Here is an 18674-nt window from a genome sequence, read left to right on the forward strand (position 1 = left end):
ACTGGAGGTTATAACCTTTTCACTAAGACAAGGGAAAGAAGTAAAATCCCTAAAGATTAAAAAGAAATAAGATTATCTTTATTCAGACAACATGATCATGTATATGGAAAATCTTAAGAAGTCTCATAAATGAATTTAGCAAGAGTACAGGAAAAAGTATACAAGAATCAAATGTGTTTCTATATACTAGTAATGAGCAATTGAAAAATGAGATTTTTAAAGTACCATTTAAAATAGCATACAAAACGCAAAATACTTAGGAATAAATTTAACAAAATATGTTTAAGATTTGTATCCTGAAAGCTATAAAACATTTCCCAGAAAAAATTTTTAAAGACCTAAATAAATGGAGAGATATCCCATGTTTTGGATTGGAAGATTCAATATTTTTTTATTCAATATTTTTAAGATGTTGATTTTCCCTAAATTGATCTATAGATTCAATATAATCCCAACCCAAATTCCAGATGGCTTTTTTTTTAAAAACTTGACAAGCTGATTATAAAATGTATATGAATATGCAAAAGATCTAGAATAGCCAAAACAATGTTGGAGAAGAAGAAGAAAGTTGTAGGACTTATATTACCTATTTTCAAGAGTTAACTCTAACATTATGGTAGTCAAGGCAGTGTAAATAGACTCGTGGGTGAATAGAACAAAATAAAATATCCACAATTAGACCTACACATAAATGGTCAATTGATTTTTCAACAGATATGTCAAAGTAATTCAAAAGGGAACGGAGAGAATTTTTTCCCCCACAAATGTGCCAGAACAACTGGATATCCACATGGAGAAAAATAAACCTTGACTTTTACCTCATGCAAATATTAACTCAAAATAGATTATAGACCTAAACATAGAAGCAAAACTATCAAATAACTGGAAGAAAACATAGGAGAGAATCTTCATCAACTTGGGGTGGACAGATTTGCTAGAAAGGATATAAAAAGCACACATCATAAAAATTGATAAATTGGACCTCATAAAAGGTAAAAACTTATCTTCAAAAGACATTATTTTAAAAATGAAGAGGTGAGCCACAGACTGAGATAAAATGTTCTCTGAAAAAAACGACATTTTTTCAGAATATGTAAAATATCCCTAAAACTCAATAATAAGACAGCTCAATTGAAGTGGGTAAAATATTTGAAGAGATACATCACAAAAAAAGATAGTCAAATAGCCAATAAGCACATGAAAAGATATTCAGCATCATTAGTCATGAGGGTACAAATTAATATCACGATGAGGTACCACTGTATACTCGCTGGCATGACTGAAATTAAAAGGCTGAGAATTTCTTATAAATGTGTATCATAAACATGTCCCAAGCAGTCCTGCTCCTTGGTATCTACCCAAGAAAATGGAAACTTATGCACATGCAAACACACGTATGTGTATGTTTAATCAGCCCCAAACTGGAAACAATCCAAAGTCCTTCAGCTGGTGAATGTATAAACAAACAGTGGTACACCCATGACATGGAATACTACTCAGCAATGAAAAGAAACTAACTACTGATGGTAGTTTCAACATCATCAACAAATGATGAACCTCAAATACATGTGGTAATGTGACATTCTGGAACAGGCAAGATCACAGAGATAGAAATCAGCTGATGGTTGCCAGGGTTATAAAGTGGCACAAGGGAAATTTGGGGAATGATAGACCATTTACCTCTTAATTGTGGTGATAGATGTATGACTAGAAACATCTTTCAAAATTCACAGAAATATTCACTATAAGTGGTAAATTTTAATGTGCGTAAATCATACCTCAACCTGATTTTCAAATAATTTTAAAACTGACAACACAAGTGTTATCAAGGTTGTGGAACAACTTATCTGGAACTCTTACTAGTGCTGTATTAAATGGTACAACCACTTTGGAAAACAATTTGGCAATATTCTGTGAAGTTAAACATATGCCTACCATACAACCCAACAATTTCACTCCTAGATATTCATCCAAGAGAAAGGATAATATATATCCAAATAGGCTGGTACATGAATGTTTATGGCAGCTTTATTCATGGTAAACACTAACTGCAAACAACCCAAATGTCTTTCAAATGGTAGATAAATAATGTGTTATATTCATTATTATTATTTTATTATTTTAGAGACAAAGTCTTGCTCTGTCGCCCAGGCAAGAGTGCAGTGGCACAGTTGTAGCTTATTGTAACTTCCAACTCCTAGGCTCAAGCGATCCTTCCACCTCGGCATCCCAATTAGCTGGAACTATAGGCACGTACCACCATGCCTGGCCCCTTATTTTATATTATTGAGTCAGTATACCATAGTAACACACTTTTGATACACAAAACAACATGAACAAATCTTAAATACATCACACTGAGCAAAAGAAACCAGATACAGAGTATATACCATGTGATTTCATTTATATGAAATTGTAGGAGAGAGAAAGCTGGTCTCTGGTGGATGAAAGCAGATCAGTGGTTGCCTTGGGTGGAGAAGGCGGCTTCAGGGTCTGACTGCCAAGGGGCACCAAGGAACCTTCTGGGAGGAGGGAACTATTCTGTTTCTTGATTGTGGTGCTGGTTAAATAGGTGTATACATTGGTCAAAACTCATCAGACTGTACTTTTAGAATGTATGCATTCTATTGCATATAAGTTATATCTTAAACATTTTAAAAAAGAAGCAGCCTTGGAAATTAATTTTAAAGGTGGGTTCCAATATTGAGAAGATTACAGAATAACTCTGGATTTTCACATGATTTATGAACATAAGCAAAGAGTAACTCTGGAAGCTCTGGCTTTCTGCTAGATGCCCAGACAATTTAGTCTCAAATTTTATAATCTTGTCTCAGTTAGCTTTTTCTACTCTTAAACAAAAAAATAAAGTTGGCCAGGTTAATGCCTTATACTTTGCTAGTTTCCATAAACCTTGCAAAGGTGTTGTTTTCACTGACAATATTGCATTGTTCCCTAGCTGTGGATTTTGGAGGGGAAATGTGGTAAGAATACTCCATTTTTTTATCGATCTAAGGGCCTGTTTGCATGTTTCAAGCCCTGGCCTTCTCTGTGCCATGTTTCCTCAAAGGCCCCCAAACCTCAGACTTTGCCAATGTGCTGCAGTGCTCCTAGGCACAGGTGTGCGATACTACCCTTGCGAGTCAACAATGCATTTGATCCCAGAAGCAAGGGACTAGGTCCTTTCGTGGATTTGATCATTCTGCCTTGTTAATGCATATGTTGTTAATATTCTCTAATAAATAGCATTCTGGAAGGCCAAGGCAGGAGGATTGCTTGAGGTCAGGAGTTTGACATCAGCATGAGCAAGAGCGAGACCTCGTCTCTACTAAAAATAGAAAAAATTAGCCGGGCATGGTGGTGTGCACCTGTAGTTCCAGCCACTCAGGAGGCTGAGGCAGGAGGATCACTTGAGCCCAGGAGTTTGAGGTGGCATTGGGCTATGATGACGCCACTGTACTCTAACTGGGGTGACATAGTGAGATTCTGTCTCAAAAATAAAATATATATATATATATATATATATATATATATATATACACACACACAGACACACACATGTGTGTATGTATATGTGTATATATTTTTTTCTCTACTAGAACATTTATTCGTTCAACAGGCATTTCCTGAGCACCTGCTATGTGCCAGGCCTTATATTGGGTATACTGAGTACAGAGGTGATTAAGACATGGTATTTATTCTCAGTGAGGTCCTAGGCTGGTTAGTAGAAGAGCTAATGAAAGCTGGACTGCCAGTCTTGCCCCTCTTCTCCATCTCCAATCCCAGTCCATCCTCGGGCTATAAAGAAGGTATATTCCAGAGCACAAATACCACTTCCCATTCTCAAAACTCTTTAGTGGCTCTCATTTTTCTCTAGGTGAAATTCAAGCTCCAGAATATGGCCCTTGGTAATCCACTCTCCACTCACCTCTCCTGCCTCATCTCTTGCTGCTGTCCCACCCACCAGCAACTTTGCTTCCATCCGTAGGAGCCCCTAGACATTTCTGGTTAAGAGTATCCCACATGGGATACTAGTCAGTTTGGGAATGGAGATTTTTTTTATCCATTATTCATTCAGCCAAGGTTTTTTGGGTGTGTGCTCAGTGTGTTGGGCCGTAGGGACACGGAGATATGTAATTAATAGTCACCATTCCTGGAAAGGAGACCTGAGCACACTGGGAGGTGACACGGGATGCAGGGAGGTTGGAGGTGTGAACGAAAGCATTATGTGTTTGGGCAAGGATTAATGGTTTAGTATAGCTGAACAAAAGACGAGACCAAAGTAGTTTACAGGAGGGACCAGATAGGGACCAGTCATAAAAATAAGTTTGGACTTCGAATTTTGGGCGGTGGAGAATCAACTGAAATATTTAAGCCAGGGAATGACGTGATAAAATTCATATTACAATGAGTCCCAGACTAAGGGTCAAGTGTTAGATCCCACCTCTTGTTGCTTCTCTGGTTCCTAGAATCTGGCCAAAACTTCCTCCCCCGCCCCACATCTACTGATATTGGATTTGCGGTCAGGGGACAGTTTGCCAAAGAGAATTCTTAGCAATAACACCTCTGACCAGTATCTAGTCATTCATCCCTCATGCTTTTAAGGAATTGTCCATCGATCTGTTCAGTGTTGGGCCACTCAGTGTCCACAACAGTGTCCAGTTTGTGACTTGTAAATTTCATGCAGGATGGAAAGGAGCATCATGATCCAGTGAGCCTTGCCCTGAACGTGTGTGTATGATTTGTCAACAATCGAGGATTTTATGGGAGTTTATGGGACTTCATTAAAGATGCTGGAGCAGGAGCTCTGTGGGACATCAGAAGAGACCTCAGCAATAAACCGCAATTCCAAGCTTTGGAATGCAGTAAATGTTTAAGAGACTTCCTTCCTTTCATTACTGAATTTTACTTTACTTTTATACCAGTAAAGAGTTGTGTTTTATTGGTTGAAATTTCTTGATTCCGTTTTCCCCAGGTCTGTTTAAAAGCTACATTTTATCTTTGAGGATGTTTGGCTCGTGGTGGAGGAAGTGCTGCCAGCGAATTCAATTAACTGGCAGAGCTCACAGATATTGTACACGGATTTCTTTTTTTCTTCTTTTTCACAACTGCTACATAAACACAGCTGGGTTTAATATTTGTCGTAACAAAGATTTAACTTGAATCATTTTACTCTGGGTAATTAATGCTTGGAATCTTGGCTACTTTTTTGTTCGTTTGTAATCCTCTGCATTTCTTTACTCTAGCTATCTAGATAATGAAGTGTGCTCCTCTAGGTCTTTGCCCTGCCTTAAAACTGCTTAATATTTGGCCGTTCCCACTAGAGAGCAGATGCTTTTCTTTGCAAGAATTGAATTTCTGTCAGCTCTTTTATGCATCATGTGTTTGGAACTGTAAGTGGATCAAGTTGTTCATCACAGCAGGGACACTGTGAAACACATCTATTATACACACTTCCCACCCCCCTTCCTGTTTTTTTTCTCCCCTGAGGAGGTGGAGATGCCCTGATCCCCTTGGGAGGTATCTCACTCCATGTGGATGTACCCATGTGATCCACCATGGATCCGGCCTGGCCACATCCCTAAGCGTGGAAATCTACATCCATCCTGCCTGGGATTGTTGCTGAGACAAATCCTGCTTTTATCTTTGTAAACACCAAGCACTTCATTAACTCCCAAATACACACCGAGTTTGGGTCACTAAATAAATCCACTAGGCTCTGCATAATGAGTGACATTTCAGTAATTGATGCCCTAGAAAATGTTAATTGTAACCCATGATTCTTTTTGATGCTAAAATAAAGGCTTAGGTAGTTTTGGCTTTGGAGCTGGCCAAGTGTGGAAGAATAGTCACCATCTATTAGGCTCCTACTGTGTGCCAAGCACTGTGCTAGGGGCTTTGAAAATCTTGACATTTAATCTACATAACAATCCTGCAAAAAAAGGAAGGGAAGGTACTTTATCCTCTTTTTATAGAGGCTTTTAAGAGGCTAAGTAACTTGCCTAGAGGCATCCAGATAACAGCCAGCAGCAAGTCAGAATTTGAATTCAGGTCTTTCAGAGCCCAGGCTAAATCAAATCAATGTACTGTGGGGCTTTAGACCCTCATGCTTGGTGTTCACTGACATTCCTTCATCAGTTGATCTGTCAAGGCATTGATTTATTTCATGTTTATTACATGCTGACATTGCTCCACTTGACTGTCCCATTCCACATCAAGTCCCAAGACCAGTTGTCATTTGTAAACACCTTTGTATCATCTAAAATCTGCACTTCTGGTGGTGGTTGGAATAGTTTGTCTAGTTTTGCTTTTTCCATCAGAGCTCAGGGCAAATACAATCCTAGTTTCCCAAGCAATCTACCATTTTCTTGCAGTTTTATTTTGTGAATTTCATCCCTGGTTCAGCTCTGAACTGATGGTTAAAATTTCCAAATCTGTGTGTTTCATTTGTCAACACGGCTTTGAAAAGCAGGCTTCTTGCAGATGTTCCTGCTGTGATGTGCTCATCTTTTGGGCCTCAGATAGTGGTTCTGAGGGCAAAAGTATTTTGGTGCATTTTTAATAGATGTCATTCAATTTCCAGGAGTCATTGTGGGACATTCAGATGTCTGGCTGAGACACTGCTGATTTGTAGAATTAATTATAGTTAAATGTAAAGGTGGCTTTTGCTCGTGAAGAAAGTCATTAGTCTCTCAGTAAACATTTCTAGTTATGATTAACTTTAGTGTTCTTCCAAATACTTTTCATTAGAAAAGGCATTGGTGTTCTGGTTCATTAGAAATAAGAGCAATTCCTTTATTTCTGGTTTGCAGTCCATTTTGTTGTTGAAAGATGTCGGTAGTTTTTAAAGAATTGGTGAAGGCTATGTTATAAAAAACATGTATAACTTTCCTTTTGCAAGTGGATATCTGTTTTTTCCAAGGTATCTTACATTTTAATTTTGTGTGTTGTGTTTGCAAGAGAATGCTTCTTGGTTTATTCATGTTGACAACTGAAAAGCCTTAGACCTAATTAAAAGAATTTCCACGAGCACCTTTACTGAACCATTTCATTACGCGGCACTGCACAGATTGCATTGTGAAACATGGTGATAGTTTAAATCTGACCTTTAAACCTGAACTGCCAGAAGTATGGGGAGAAAACCCTTCTTTGAAAATACTCCCCAGATATGTGTCTGTGTGCGTGTATATATATTATATATATCCATGCACACACATATTTGGTTAGAAATAATCTTTTTATTGAATGAGCACCTAATAATATAAATACACATTTACTTTGAGCTTGGATCTCATAGTCTCCTGTAGCTTGGGTAGGATTTTCTAGCTACATTAATTGTGTATGCATGTGGTGTGTTAAAGCTAAATTTTGTATAGGGAAAACAAAGACAATTTCACTTACTCTAGGCAAAAAAAAAAAAAATTATTTGGAGGAAGGAAAGATTTACAAATAGATTTTAAAAAATGAAAAGCCTTCGCTATTGTGTGTTTCGGTTTCAAATGCTGAGGTGCTCAGATTAAGCCCCTGGGGAGGGGCCGGAGTGCACTTGGGTGTGCAGGGCACCTCCTGAGCTTTATTTGGCAGATAGTAGAAATGGGCCTTTTTTGGTTTTGTTTTAAAATTGCACTTTTTTACTCCACGAATGTCATTCTAAGGATTTGATAGTTTGTTCATGGGATGCTCAACAGAGCCATTATAGCACATAGTGAAGTAGCCATTCACATGATGAAAACTGAGCCTTTTGTCCGACAAAAATCTGCTTAGAATTGTAACTCTTGCCGCTAACTTTCTGACTTATACAGGGGCCACGAGTTGTCAGGGGAGACGGAGGGAGCAGAGATCTGGCTTCATAGGGTCAGAGCCAGCCCCAGCTTGGAGCTCTGCATAACTAGCACAGCCCTCACTCCCCCATGGAGAACCAGGATCTTTGAGGGGAAAATGGGATGCAGAAGAAGCAATTAAAGACAATTGAGGTCAAGGAACAACCATGTTCTCAAGAAAGAAACAGAAAAACAAGGAATAAGAGGAAGCAATAATGGAGACATATTAAATTGGGGAAAAAATAAACCAGTATTGTGGACAAATCTAATTTGCTGGTCTAAGAATCCCTGGCAGCAGTGAGAATTGGTGGAATAGCACAGACTTTGGAGTAAGATAGACTTGGGCTTGACTTTAGCTTCTGCCCCTTGCTGTACAATCTGTGTGATGCAGGACTGGGTCTCACTTTCTTCATTTGTATAGCGGGGGTAACTGTGCCTGCCGAGCCCAGTTGTTCTGAAATTTTAATACGCTGCTGGGTATGAAAACACTTGCCATGGCATTTGGTAACTGGCAGGGTGTTTGATAAATACTAGTTCTTGTTCCTTGCTCCTGAAGAATTTCTCATTCTCCCAGAAACTATCACAGGGAAAGAAAATAGGATGGGATCACCTTTACATACCAAGACGTTTTGCTTCAAATTTGAAGCCAAGAACTAATGAAACATAGGTAGATACACTTATGTAACCGCAAGGAAAATTGCCATTTTTCATTGTCAATGTAAAGGTGGCAGGGAGAGCCAATGATTATGCGCCCCTGAGGATAAGAAAACAAATCACTAGTCCCTTCTCCCCTCTCCAGACCCAGACATTCCCTAGGGGATTTTAGAACAAAGTCTTGATGTCGAGTTTATTCAGGAAAGGAGGAATCAACTTGCCCTAGTCCTGAAAGGAGGAAGGAAAATGTGACTCTATTGGCCCTCTGCAGCTGCTGCTGGGTGTCTGATTTGTTTAAATATATATATATGTGTGTGTGTGTATATATATATAAAAAACTACAATTGCAACACCTGTAAGTTAATGCAACTGCAGGAGAGAGAGGCGGGACCGCCTGTGTAGACTGACATGAGCTAGACTTTAGAAGAACTGTGCTGAGGTGTGCCAGCACTGAGGGATGGACGTGTCTTCCTAGACCAGTCATTCTAACGGAAGAGACAGCTGTCAATCAGATTGTTGCAGATTGTTGTCTCTAAAGGAAAGACATAGAGTATACAATAGGGAGACCTTGGTCTAGTGTGGAGGGTCCAACTGAAGAAGTCATATTTGAGCTCAGGCCTGAGGGATGAGTAATAGTTGGTCTAGGGCCCTGTGTTGTCCACTATGGTATCCACTATTCACATGTTCCTATTTAAATTTAAATTGATTGAAATTAAATAGAATAGAACTTTCGGTTCCTCAGTCACACTAGCCACATTTCAAGTGCTCAGTAGTAGCACATTGAACAGCATTGACCAGAAGATAGATTATTTCCATCACTGCAGAAAGTTCTGACAGTGCTGAATTCTAGGCAAGGGGCGATGGTAGGTGAGTGAACTCCACACAGGAAATGGCTTGTCCAAAGGTCCTGGGGTGGGAGGGAGGCCAGTGGGACTGGAGCCCAAAGGGGATGGCTGAAGCCATGGAAACGGTGCAGAAGTCTGGCATCTGGAAGAATCTGTGGCTGAATCCCATGGGGCCTTGCAGGCCAGGCTAGGACTTCGGTCATCTTCCTCAGAGCAATGGGGAGGCAGCTAAAAGATCTTAAGGTGTCAGCACTGATGGAAAGAGCTGGATAGGATTGTCTTAGAGGTGGACAACTAATAGTGTACCATCCTTACCTCCCCACCCCACCCCCAGACCCTACAAGTCCCCAAGGGATAAGAAGTAAAACTACACTTGTTGAGTCCTGATATGTGTTACAAGAGTTATCTTCAGTCTGATGGGGAGAAAAATAAGCAAAGTGCTGATCTATAAAGGGCTAAATAATAGGACGATATATACAATGTGCGAGTCCCTTTTGAAGTAGTAATAGGCTAATGTGTGGCTGATTTGAGAGCTCGGCTGGCCAAGAGACCTAGGCCCTTGTTCATCTGTTGCTCCGTCCCCAGCATAGAGCCTGACAGGGGCATCACAGAAAGTTGGAAGCTTTTTTTTTTTTTAAAAAAAAAAAAAGATTTTGTTAGAGAATTCAATAGAGAATATCCCAGGCTTACGAATGAGTTCTGAGGCCTCTGAAATCAAGTAGAAGACAAAGCTGGGACTAGAGTTTGAGCCAAGTCCACAGAAGGCCTTAAATATCGTGCTAAGGAATCTGGACTTTATTGTATTAGCAACAGGGAGCTGCTAAAAATTTTAGAGGAAGAGAGTGACAAGATTCAACTTCTTGTTTTAGGAAGATGATTCAATTCAAAGGATAGGTTAGGCCAGGAAGAAAATAGAGGAAGAGACACCAGCTCAAAGACTGTGGGAATAGTCCAGATAAAAGATGAAATCTGAAGTAACAACAAACCGAAAAGCTAGGCACTGCTACATCCATTATCTATTTTATATCCATCACATTTTCCTCACAATGTATATATGTTGCAGATACCTCATTTTACAGCAAAGGAACTGAATCTCAGAAAGGTTAAAAAGGTAGGGAAGCCAGGTTTCTACTCTTAGACCTAGGTTTGTATGATTCAAACCGTGTGCTCTGCCGCCTGAGCAGTGCAGGGGGGACGGAGGAGCAGGGGAAGCCGGAGACCTGAGAGGTAGAGCGCACAGTGACCAGTTAAAGGAGGCGCAGGGTGCAGGGTGGGATGAAGGTGGGAGAGGGGTGGCACCGCATTTGTTATTGGATGCGTTGAGTCTACAGTGGTGTATGAGACTGGTCTACCTGTTCCTGTTCTTTAACTCATTCAGCGCACAGAGGTTCATTTTCCTTGCAGTTGTGATTGTGTCTTAGCAATGGCATTCTGCAGAAGGGGAATGAGTGAGTGTCAATTTCTCCCCCAGTCCATTCCAGTGGAGACCAGTTTCTTCTAATGATCCATCACTAAAGAATGTGATCCTAGACTTTCCTCAAAGCAGAGAGGCTCAGCCACTGGAAACACCTTTCACGGTGTCAAAACACTCGCTCGCTTATTCTTTCATTCAGCATAAAGTACTGAATGACTGCACTGGGCCAAGCACTGTGCTGGCTACTGGCCCTTCTGGGAACTCACAGTCTATCAAGAAAGCAGGTAGACGCTGCAGCTCACTGTAGATCCACCTACGCAGCCCCAGGGGGCCCTGACTTAGTGGTCAGGCGAAGCTTCACAGATGGGGGACATCTGGATTCCCTCTTTCCCTTAACCCAAGGGTATGGGTAATTTGGCTATTAAAGAAAAATACCTCATTTTAATTCTTTATTGTAAAAGTAACATATGCTTTTTTATAAAGAATAACCAAAACAATCAAGTGTATACAATAGAAAGTGAAAGCATCCTTGCATGGTTAAAGTTTGATATGTAGCATTTTAGATTTTTACTACATATATATGTTTATATAGAATTTTTAAATGATTCGTCCTGTACACGTTACTCTACAGCTTGCATTTTTCCCCCATTTGGTGGTATTTTGTGGACCTTTTTTTCGTGTCAGCTCATAGAGTACTACCGTGTTCTTTTTAGCAGCCATGCAGTATTTCTTCGTGAGGATATGGTAGAATTTCAGTAGGCCCCTCTTGATGGAGACTTGGACAGTCTTTTAAAGGGTGAATAGATGTTCACAAGCAGGACAGGGAAGGGCAAGAGGCAACTCCAAGTTAGGACACGTGAATGCGCTGGAAAGTAGCATATGCTTCTGGACAGCAGTTCGGTGTGGGACGAGTACGGTGTTAAGTAGGGGGAGGGAAGCGAGGCCTATTGAGGAAGGCTGGCACAGACCCCCCTGGGGAGTTTGGATGTTTTTCTGAAGGTGACAGTGGTGAGGGGCGGGGGCATTGGAAGATTTTGATGGAGGGTTGAAGTGATCAGATTTGTATTTTTCCAAGATTGCTAGGACAGATGTGGGTGGATGGCACTGAGGAGAAACTGAAGGCAGAGAGCCCACTTAGGCTGCTACTCCCCCAGTCTGGGCCAGAAGGTGGGTGGAGAGGAATGTCGGTGGACCAGGGTCATGGGCAGCAAGAGGAGAGGGCCGAGTCGGGACGCATCTGGGTTGGCGTTGAGGAGATGTGGGGAATGGTGGGAAGGGTAGCAGAAGTATGGAATCCGACATCTTGCCCAGAAGACTGGCTGGACCATGCTGCAATAAGCAAGAGAGTACACAGAGGGCACCTTTAGGGAGAAGCTGAGGAACTCGGTTTTGTACTCTCTTCCTCTGCGTTCTGTCTTCCTCCTGTGCCACTTGATTAAAGGAGGAAGCCATCCTCACCGGCACTTCCAACACATCCACATCACCCCTAATGAACCCCAATGTTAATGATTTGACCAGCAGCCCTATGAGTGCTCAGGGCGAGTTCATCTTTAGATGTATGGCTGTGGGTCATTTCAACCTGAAATTTTCTTCCCTCACTTTTGTTTAAAGGGCAAATGCTATCACCAGCGATCAGATGCACATGTACTTGCATTTTCAAAGTTTAGAGACCTGGTAGGTCAAGACAAAAGCTTCTCCATGTTGCCCAGGAGGGGAGGTTTTCCGGAGTCCTGGCCTAAGTGGTGACAGGGGCCTGAGGAGCCCGGGACAACTTGGCTAGTGTCAGACCAGCTGGGGCAGGCAGGAAGGAACGCACTCATATTGCTCAGTTACAATCAGCGACTCCTTCTTTGTGTAAAATGGTAATGAGGCCATTAGGAGAGGCTCACCTGAAGTGCAGCGTTGTGAATCCAAGGTAATTAAACACCTCCGGAATGAAAGAGAAAGGCCAGGGAAGGTTAAGTGAGGAATAATCTTCGGCACAGGTGGCCCAACGCCTTTGAGGAGGCAGAAGAAGACCTACAGTGGCTTGCACCATTTCAAAGGAAATGTCACTCTCATCCCTGGGAGGGGCAGAATTTTATTATTTGGGGGGCAAGGAATGGGTAATATTTTTAACATTTTAATACAGCATGTTTCTTTTTCATATTTCTATTTCAAGTAGCAAGTCCACGGCAGTCTGCCTGGGTGCCGAGTGGCCTACATTGCTCCTCGTGGACTCTCTCCACTGTGGCACTGGGGCTTACATGTCCCAGAAAAGCAGAGGTCACAGTAAACCAGTGATGTATACCCAGGCATTGAGATAGACTCCAGACTGCTTCCAGAGGAAAATCGTTTTCCGTGACCCACCTTGGAGCAGGGTAGGGGTAGCCACCCCCAGGGTGTGTTCCGATCGCTCCCTTCTGCATGCTGTCCAGGCACGGGGCACGCCCCTAGCGGCAGCACGGGATTGTTCCTGTACGCAGTGAGCATTCATTAATGGCTTGCCATGTGCTAAGCACAGTGCCCTGTCAGCTTATCTTCATTGTGTTAGGTCTGGCCACAGAGGAGTTTTGCTCTTCAGGTTCTTACCTCAAAATCTCTGTTGTCTTCACACGAAAGCTGGCACGTGAATCTTCACAGCAGCATTCTTTATAACAGCCAAAAAGTAGAAATAGCCCGAATGTCCACCAGCTGATGAACAGATAAATAAAATGTGGTCTATCCATACAAGGAGATATTATTCAGCCATAAAAAGGAATAAAGTACTGACACGTGCCACAACATGGGTGAACCTTGTTCAGAATGAGCATTGTGGTAAGTGAAAGGATCCAATCACAGAAGACCACCTATCATTAATTCCATTTATGTGGAATGTCCAGAGTGGACAAGTCCCTGGTGCCAGAAGGTAGACTAGGGGTTGCCTGGGCTGCCGAGGGCTGGAGGGAGAGTAGAACTGGTGGGGACTGAAAAGTGACAGCTAAGAATAATTTCTTTCTGGGGTGATAAAAATGTTCTGGAGTTAGGTAGTAGTGGTGGCTGTACAACCTTATGACTACATGAAAAACCACTGAACTCTATACTTTAGTTGAATGATTTTTATTATATATATAACTCAATTTAAAAATTTCCTTATCAGAAGCTTGGCAACAAGACGTAATGTCCATGGATTGTTTCTAAGGTGGACGTAGTCCATCCTGGATCAGTGATTCTTTGTATTTTTAGGTTCACAGGCACCTTCAGGAATCTGAGGAAAGCTACGAACCCTATGCCTGGAAAAATAATCCTCACTCATTCATACTGCAAATCTGTGGATAATCCAGAGGCCACCTAAATCTAATTTTCTATTTTAGCTTGAGTTTTATTCTTTTTTCTTATTTTTCCTTCCCAGACAGGGTCTGCTCTGTTGCCCGGGCTAGAGTGCAGTGGCACAGTCACAGCTCACTGCAACCTCAAACTCTTGGGAAGGGAATCTGCCCGGCTCAGCCTCCTGAGTAGCTGAGACTACAGGCGTGTGCCACCACGCCTGGCTAATTTTTTTTTATTTTTTGTAGAGACAAGGTCTTGCTATGTTGCCAAGGCTGATCTCGAACTCCTGGCCTCCAGTTATCCTCCCGTATTGGCCTCCCAAAGTGCTGGGATTACAGACATGAGCCACCCTGTGGGCCCTAAGTTTTATTCTTCAATAATGTCAGACTGTTAGACAGTCCTATATCCAAACCACTTGCGGAATTTCTTGCCCTGAAATGTGCTCTTGATATGTCACCTGCATGCTTAAAAACACTCATTAGCTTTCTGTTTCTCTCAAGATGAAGGAAAAATCCTTGCTGGCCCTTGCCTTTCTCTCTAGCCTCATTTTAAACCATATGCCCCCTCATTCTTTCCACTGAAGTTCTTTCTGTTCTCTGAACACCTCCTTCCTACAGGGCCTTTGCCTGTTCTGTTACTCCCCATACTTAATACACTATCCCCTCCCCTCTTTGCCTACTTAACTACTTTAACTCATCCTTCGGATCTCATTTCAAGCCCGCTCCCCTCCAAGAAGCCTTCCTTGACCTCCTTGGCAAGCTCTATTACAGGCTTGTCACAGTAGTGATGTCCCATGTATTTTTCTCACTAGAATGTCACCTGAATGAGGGCAAGGCCTGTGTCTGGTTTCACTGACCATTGTATCCTCAACACCTAACATAGTCCTGGGCATGGTAGGCAGTAATAACTATTTATAGAGTGAATGAATGATTCGAGGTCACTATGTTGTATACTTTCAGGGACAACTTTCACATGGAACACGTGGAGCACATGGTGTGCTCTGACGTTTGTGCAATATGGCATCGTGAGATGAATGAGGGGCATATTAGAAAGTCTGGGAAGCTTGATGTTGTTCTTGATGTTGAGGACAACAGCTACCATATTACAGTCTTTCTTATGTTGACTGATGGGGAAAGGCTGTTTTAAGTCTCACTTTCAGGAAAATCTTTATTCATTTGAGCAATTGGTTTGTTTTTAACACATGGACCCAAGGACTCACAACTTTCATGTTTCCCTCTTTGCTCTGGCTACTAGGAGGCTCTTAAAGCAAATTTTGAACCCATTTCTAGACACCATGTAAGACCTTATAGCTTACATTTATATACTAAATCTATTATCAGCCACTGCTTTCTTCTCCATTGCCATCGCTTTCGTATCTATTTTGTTTTCACCTATTGAGTCTGTATCTATAAGCCACTATTCCTTTAACTGTATGTGAGATGTATAAATTAGCCTTTTATTTTTAATACTTGCAAGTGGTTTCAAGAGGGAATGGAATTGCAATAAAGTCTTTGTGTAATTTGGGCTCAGATTACAAGACTTTGAGTCAAATTCCAACTTGGCCACTTCTTGGGTTTGTTCCTAGGTGTGTAACCTAACCTCTCTGAGATTATTTCATCCTTGTGAGATGGGAACACTAATCCTTCCTCACAGGATCGTTGAAGGAATTATTTGTGAAAGTACTGAACCTGGCATGTAGTGAGTGGTTAAATAATAGTTTTATTTTTGTTTTTGTTAGACATGCTCTAATAGCAGCATTCATTTCAATTTCAAAACATGCCCTAATACTGAACACATTTTTGTTCTCCAGCAGGTGAGGTGTCAAATCAGTCCCCCTCCGTGGGATTTTCTAGGGTTCCGTGTGTACTGGGCTTGTCAGCCGTCTTGCTTTGACCCTGTCCTCAGTGTGTGTTTCTTTTTTGTCCATCACCAGGTTTCTTCACTGAAGAACAGGCTGAAGAAGGTCTCCACGACCACTGGCGACGGTGTGGCCAGAGCGTTCCTCAAGGCCCAGGCTGCTTTCTTCGGGAGCTACCGGAACGCTCTGAAAATCGAGCCGGTGAGTAGTCTGTTGGCCTGTTACAGAGTCTGTGTTTGGTCAGGGCCCAGACTCGTGCCTCAGGGGCCACAAGGAATCCCGTGACCCTTCTGGTTTTGTATGTGTTTGTGGTGGAGGGTCAGGGTGGGTGTTCTCGCCCTGCATTACGTCTTAGCACAAGGAAGCCGTGCTGTCCTGTGAGACACTCGCTGTTCTGGTGGCTGCTGAGACCTCCCCCCGCCCCACCCTGGATGGTGACCACCCACGGCATGTCAGATACATGCCAGGCCCTTCACACTCACCTACCGTCACCGGGGACTGACAGTCACCTGTGGAGTGGCGGTGGTCACACCCACTTTACAAAGGCGGAAACTGAGACTCAGAGAAGAGGAATGACTGGCCGTGGGAGGAGCCAGACGGGCTCAAAGCCCTGCTTTCTTCCATGCCCTCAGCAGGACCTCTGCTCGCACTGGAGAGAGCAGAGCATCCTGGGCATTTGTGTCTTGCTGTACATGACTACAAGGCACGTGAGGACTGGGCCTCCCCCGTGGCCCTGCCACCTCTCTGAGCCTCACTTTGCTCATCTGTGTCCCCTTCCTGCCTTATGAGGTGATCAGTTACTGTGAGGATGTGAAGACATCAGGTCATCCCTGAAACCAAAGACAGTCCCAGTTCTCCTAGCTTCAGAGAAAAGCTTTTGTTTGATATTTCTCTACTTGGTCTACTCTTGGCCTCTTGGCCAAGGACAGTGGAGAAATTGGCCTGGGGCCCTGGTCACCCTGTGTAGGAGAGAACGCTGGAGGCAACCTGGCTGCCAGGCCTCTTCTCTCAGGAGCACGGGGCTCCCTCCGTCCTGAGCTGGTAGTGACTCGGCGACACCCAGCCTAGTCAGCGTGCGCTGCGGGGAACCAGAGTGGGTTCACTGCCTGTCGGCCAGGGCTGTTCATTTCTGTAATCCATAGTATCTAATGTAGATGAAATGACAAAAGATGAGGAGATGTCAGGCAATGCATTTTATGTAGAAATTCTGAGAGTAAGCTGGAATCATAGTCTTCATAAGCCACAGTTGATACATTGGTTAAGTCTTTTTTTACTGCCCTGACTCCATGGTGTGTCTAAATGAAACACAGAGTAATAGCAAACACCTTGTTTTCCCTTCACCCAGGACCTGTCTGTCCTTCACCTTTCCCTTCACCCAGGACAGTGGGTGCTCAGGGAGCAGCCTGCTAACATCGCCCTTCTCCCCATTTTCCATCTGGCACTTAGGACTGACCTTCTAGGCTGCCTGAGCTCTGGGCAATGTCGGGGTCACGTGGTCACATAATACAAGGGATGTGTCTCTTTTTGCTTTCCGAGAAGTATTTCCCTTAGTTTCTCTAAAGCCCATCCTCAAAGCAATATCCTGTGCCCGGCTTGTCTCAAAGAGAGGTGGTTCCGATTGTGATGATCTCAGGTCCAGCCAAACCAATCAGGTTCAGCGTTGTTTTGAGAAATACTGTTGTCTTCCCCTCTCTAACATGGAAGTGCACAATTGGCCCAGTCCTTGCCTTGGGATGCTGGGAGCTGACAGATTTGAAGTATTTCACTCTTATAATCATCTCCTTGTCAGTATTTATGCATCTAGAATCCAGAGGCTGGTGAATCTTGGTACATAGCGCTGGGTACGTGATCTGGGCACAAGTTGCTCCACAAGAGGAGATGATGGTTGTACTTGCATTTGGCTCTGAAAGGCACTAGCTTTAAAGACAGAACTCTGGAGTTTAAAGCTGGCTCTGTACTTCTTAGCTGCATAAAACCCGAGCAACCCACTTAATCTGTTTAAACTTTAGTTTCTTCACCTGAAAAATGAGGATAAGACTACCTTACTTTTCTATATCTCCAGGTTATTATAAGGATCAAATGAGCCATAACACATCTCATAAGACAGGTGAAACTTGAGCTGGGACTGATGAGTAAGGTTTGGAAAAAGACAGGCAGAAGCATCCCTGCCTGCAGCGGATATCCGAGGAAGCAAAGGCTTGGAGGCAGGACCCGTCGTGGCCAAGGAGTGGGCTGTGTTGTCTGGAGAGATGGGTTGGGGGTTGGAGGGTGCAGGAGAGATTGGAGCCAAATTTGGCAGAGCTGTGAACACTAGGGTAAGAGTGTGAACACTCCCTGTTGGGAGTGTAAGTTGTTGAGCAGAGATGTGACATGTCTGAGGTCAGGTTTGGGAAGTAATATAGTGACAGCCTGAAAGAGAGGCTGGAGGCAGAGAGACCGGTTAGAGGAATCTAGAAGTTAGGGAACCAGAAGAAGGCCATCAGGAAAAGCTACCAGGAAAAGCCACTGTGAAGGAGGAAATGACTAGATTCTCAATAATACGTAATAGGTGGGAGACGAGGGGCAAGAAATGTCAAAATGTCTCCAAATGATTTAGAGTTTGGGAGAGGAGGATGATGAAAGGGGAAGCTTAATGCCAAGGTGTCAACAGTAGCAGCATTTATAATGGTAAAAAAAATCTAGAACAGACCAAAGCCCATAACAGGTAACTGGTGAAGGAAAGTACATCCATGTGATTCAATATTACATAGCCATTAAAAGTATCATTTTGGAGGTGAGGTGATGGGTTTGGCTGTAGA

The 18674-nt window shown here is 42.7% G+C and overlaps 1 protein-coding gene across 10 annotated transcripts in view; it reads left to right on the top strand.

Moving 5' to 3' along the window:
* DENND1A (DENN domain containing 1A) overlaps positions 1-18674 on the top strand; it is a 492893-nt gene that overhangs the window by 320716 nt on the left and 153503 nt on the right. For all 10 annotated transcript variants that reach the window (XR_006737850.1, XR_006737851.1, XR_006737852.1 and 7 more), the window contains one exon: positions 15952-16077. Coding sequence is in view for 6 of the 10 variants with exons in the window: in XM_045563071.1 (XP_045419027.1) it covers positions 15952-16077 (126 nt within the window). In the remaining 4 variants the exon portion in view is untranslated. The remainder of the gene's footprint in view (positions 1-15951; positions 16078-18674) is intronic.

The sequence above is a fragment of the Lemur catta genome, chromosome 10 (genome assembly GCF_020740605.2).
Source record: "Lemur catta isolate mLemCat1 chromosome 10, mLemCat1.pri, whole genome shotgun sequence".
In the NCBI taxonomy this organism is placed as follows: Eukaryota; Metazoa; Chordata; class Mammalia; order Primates; family Lemuridae; genus Lemur; species Lemur catta.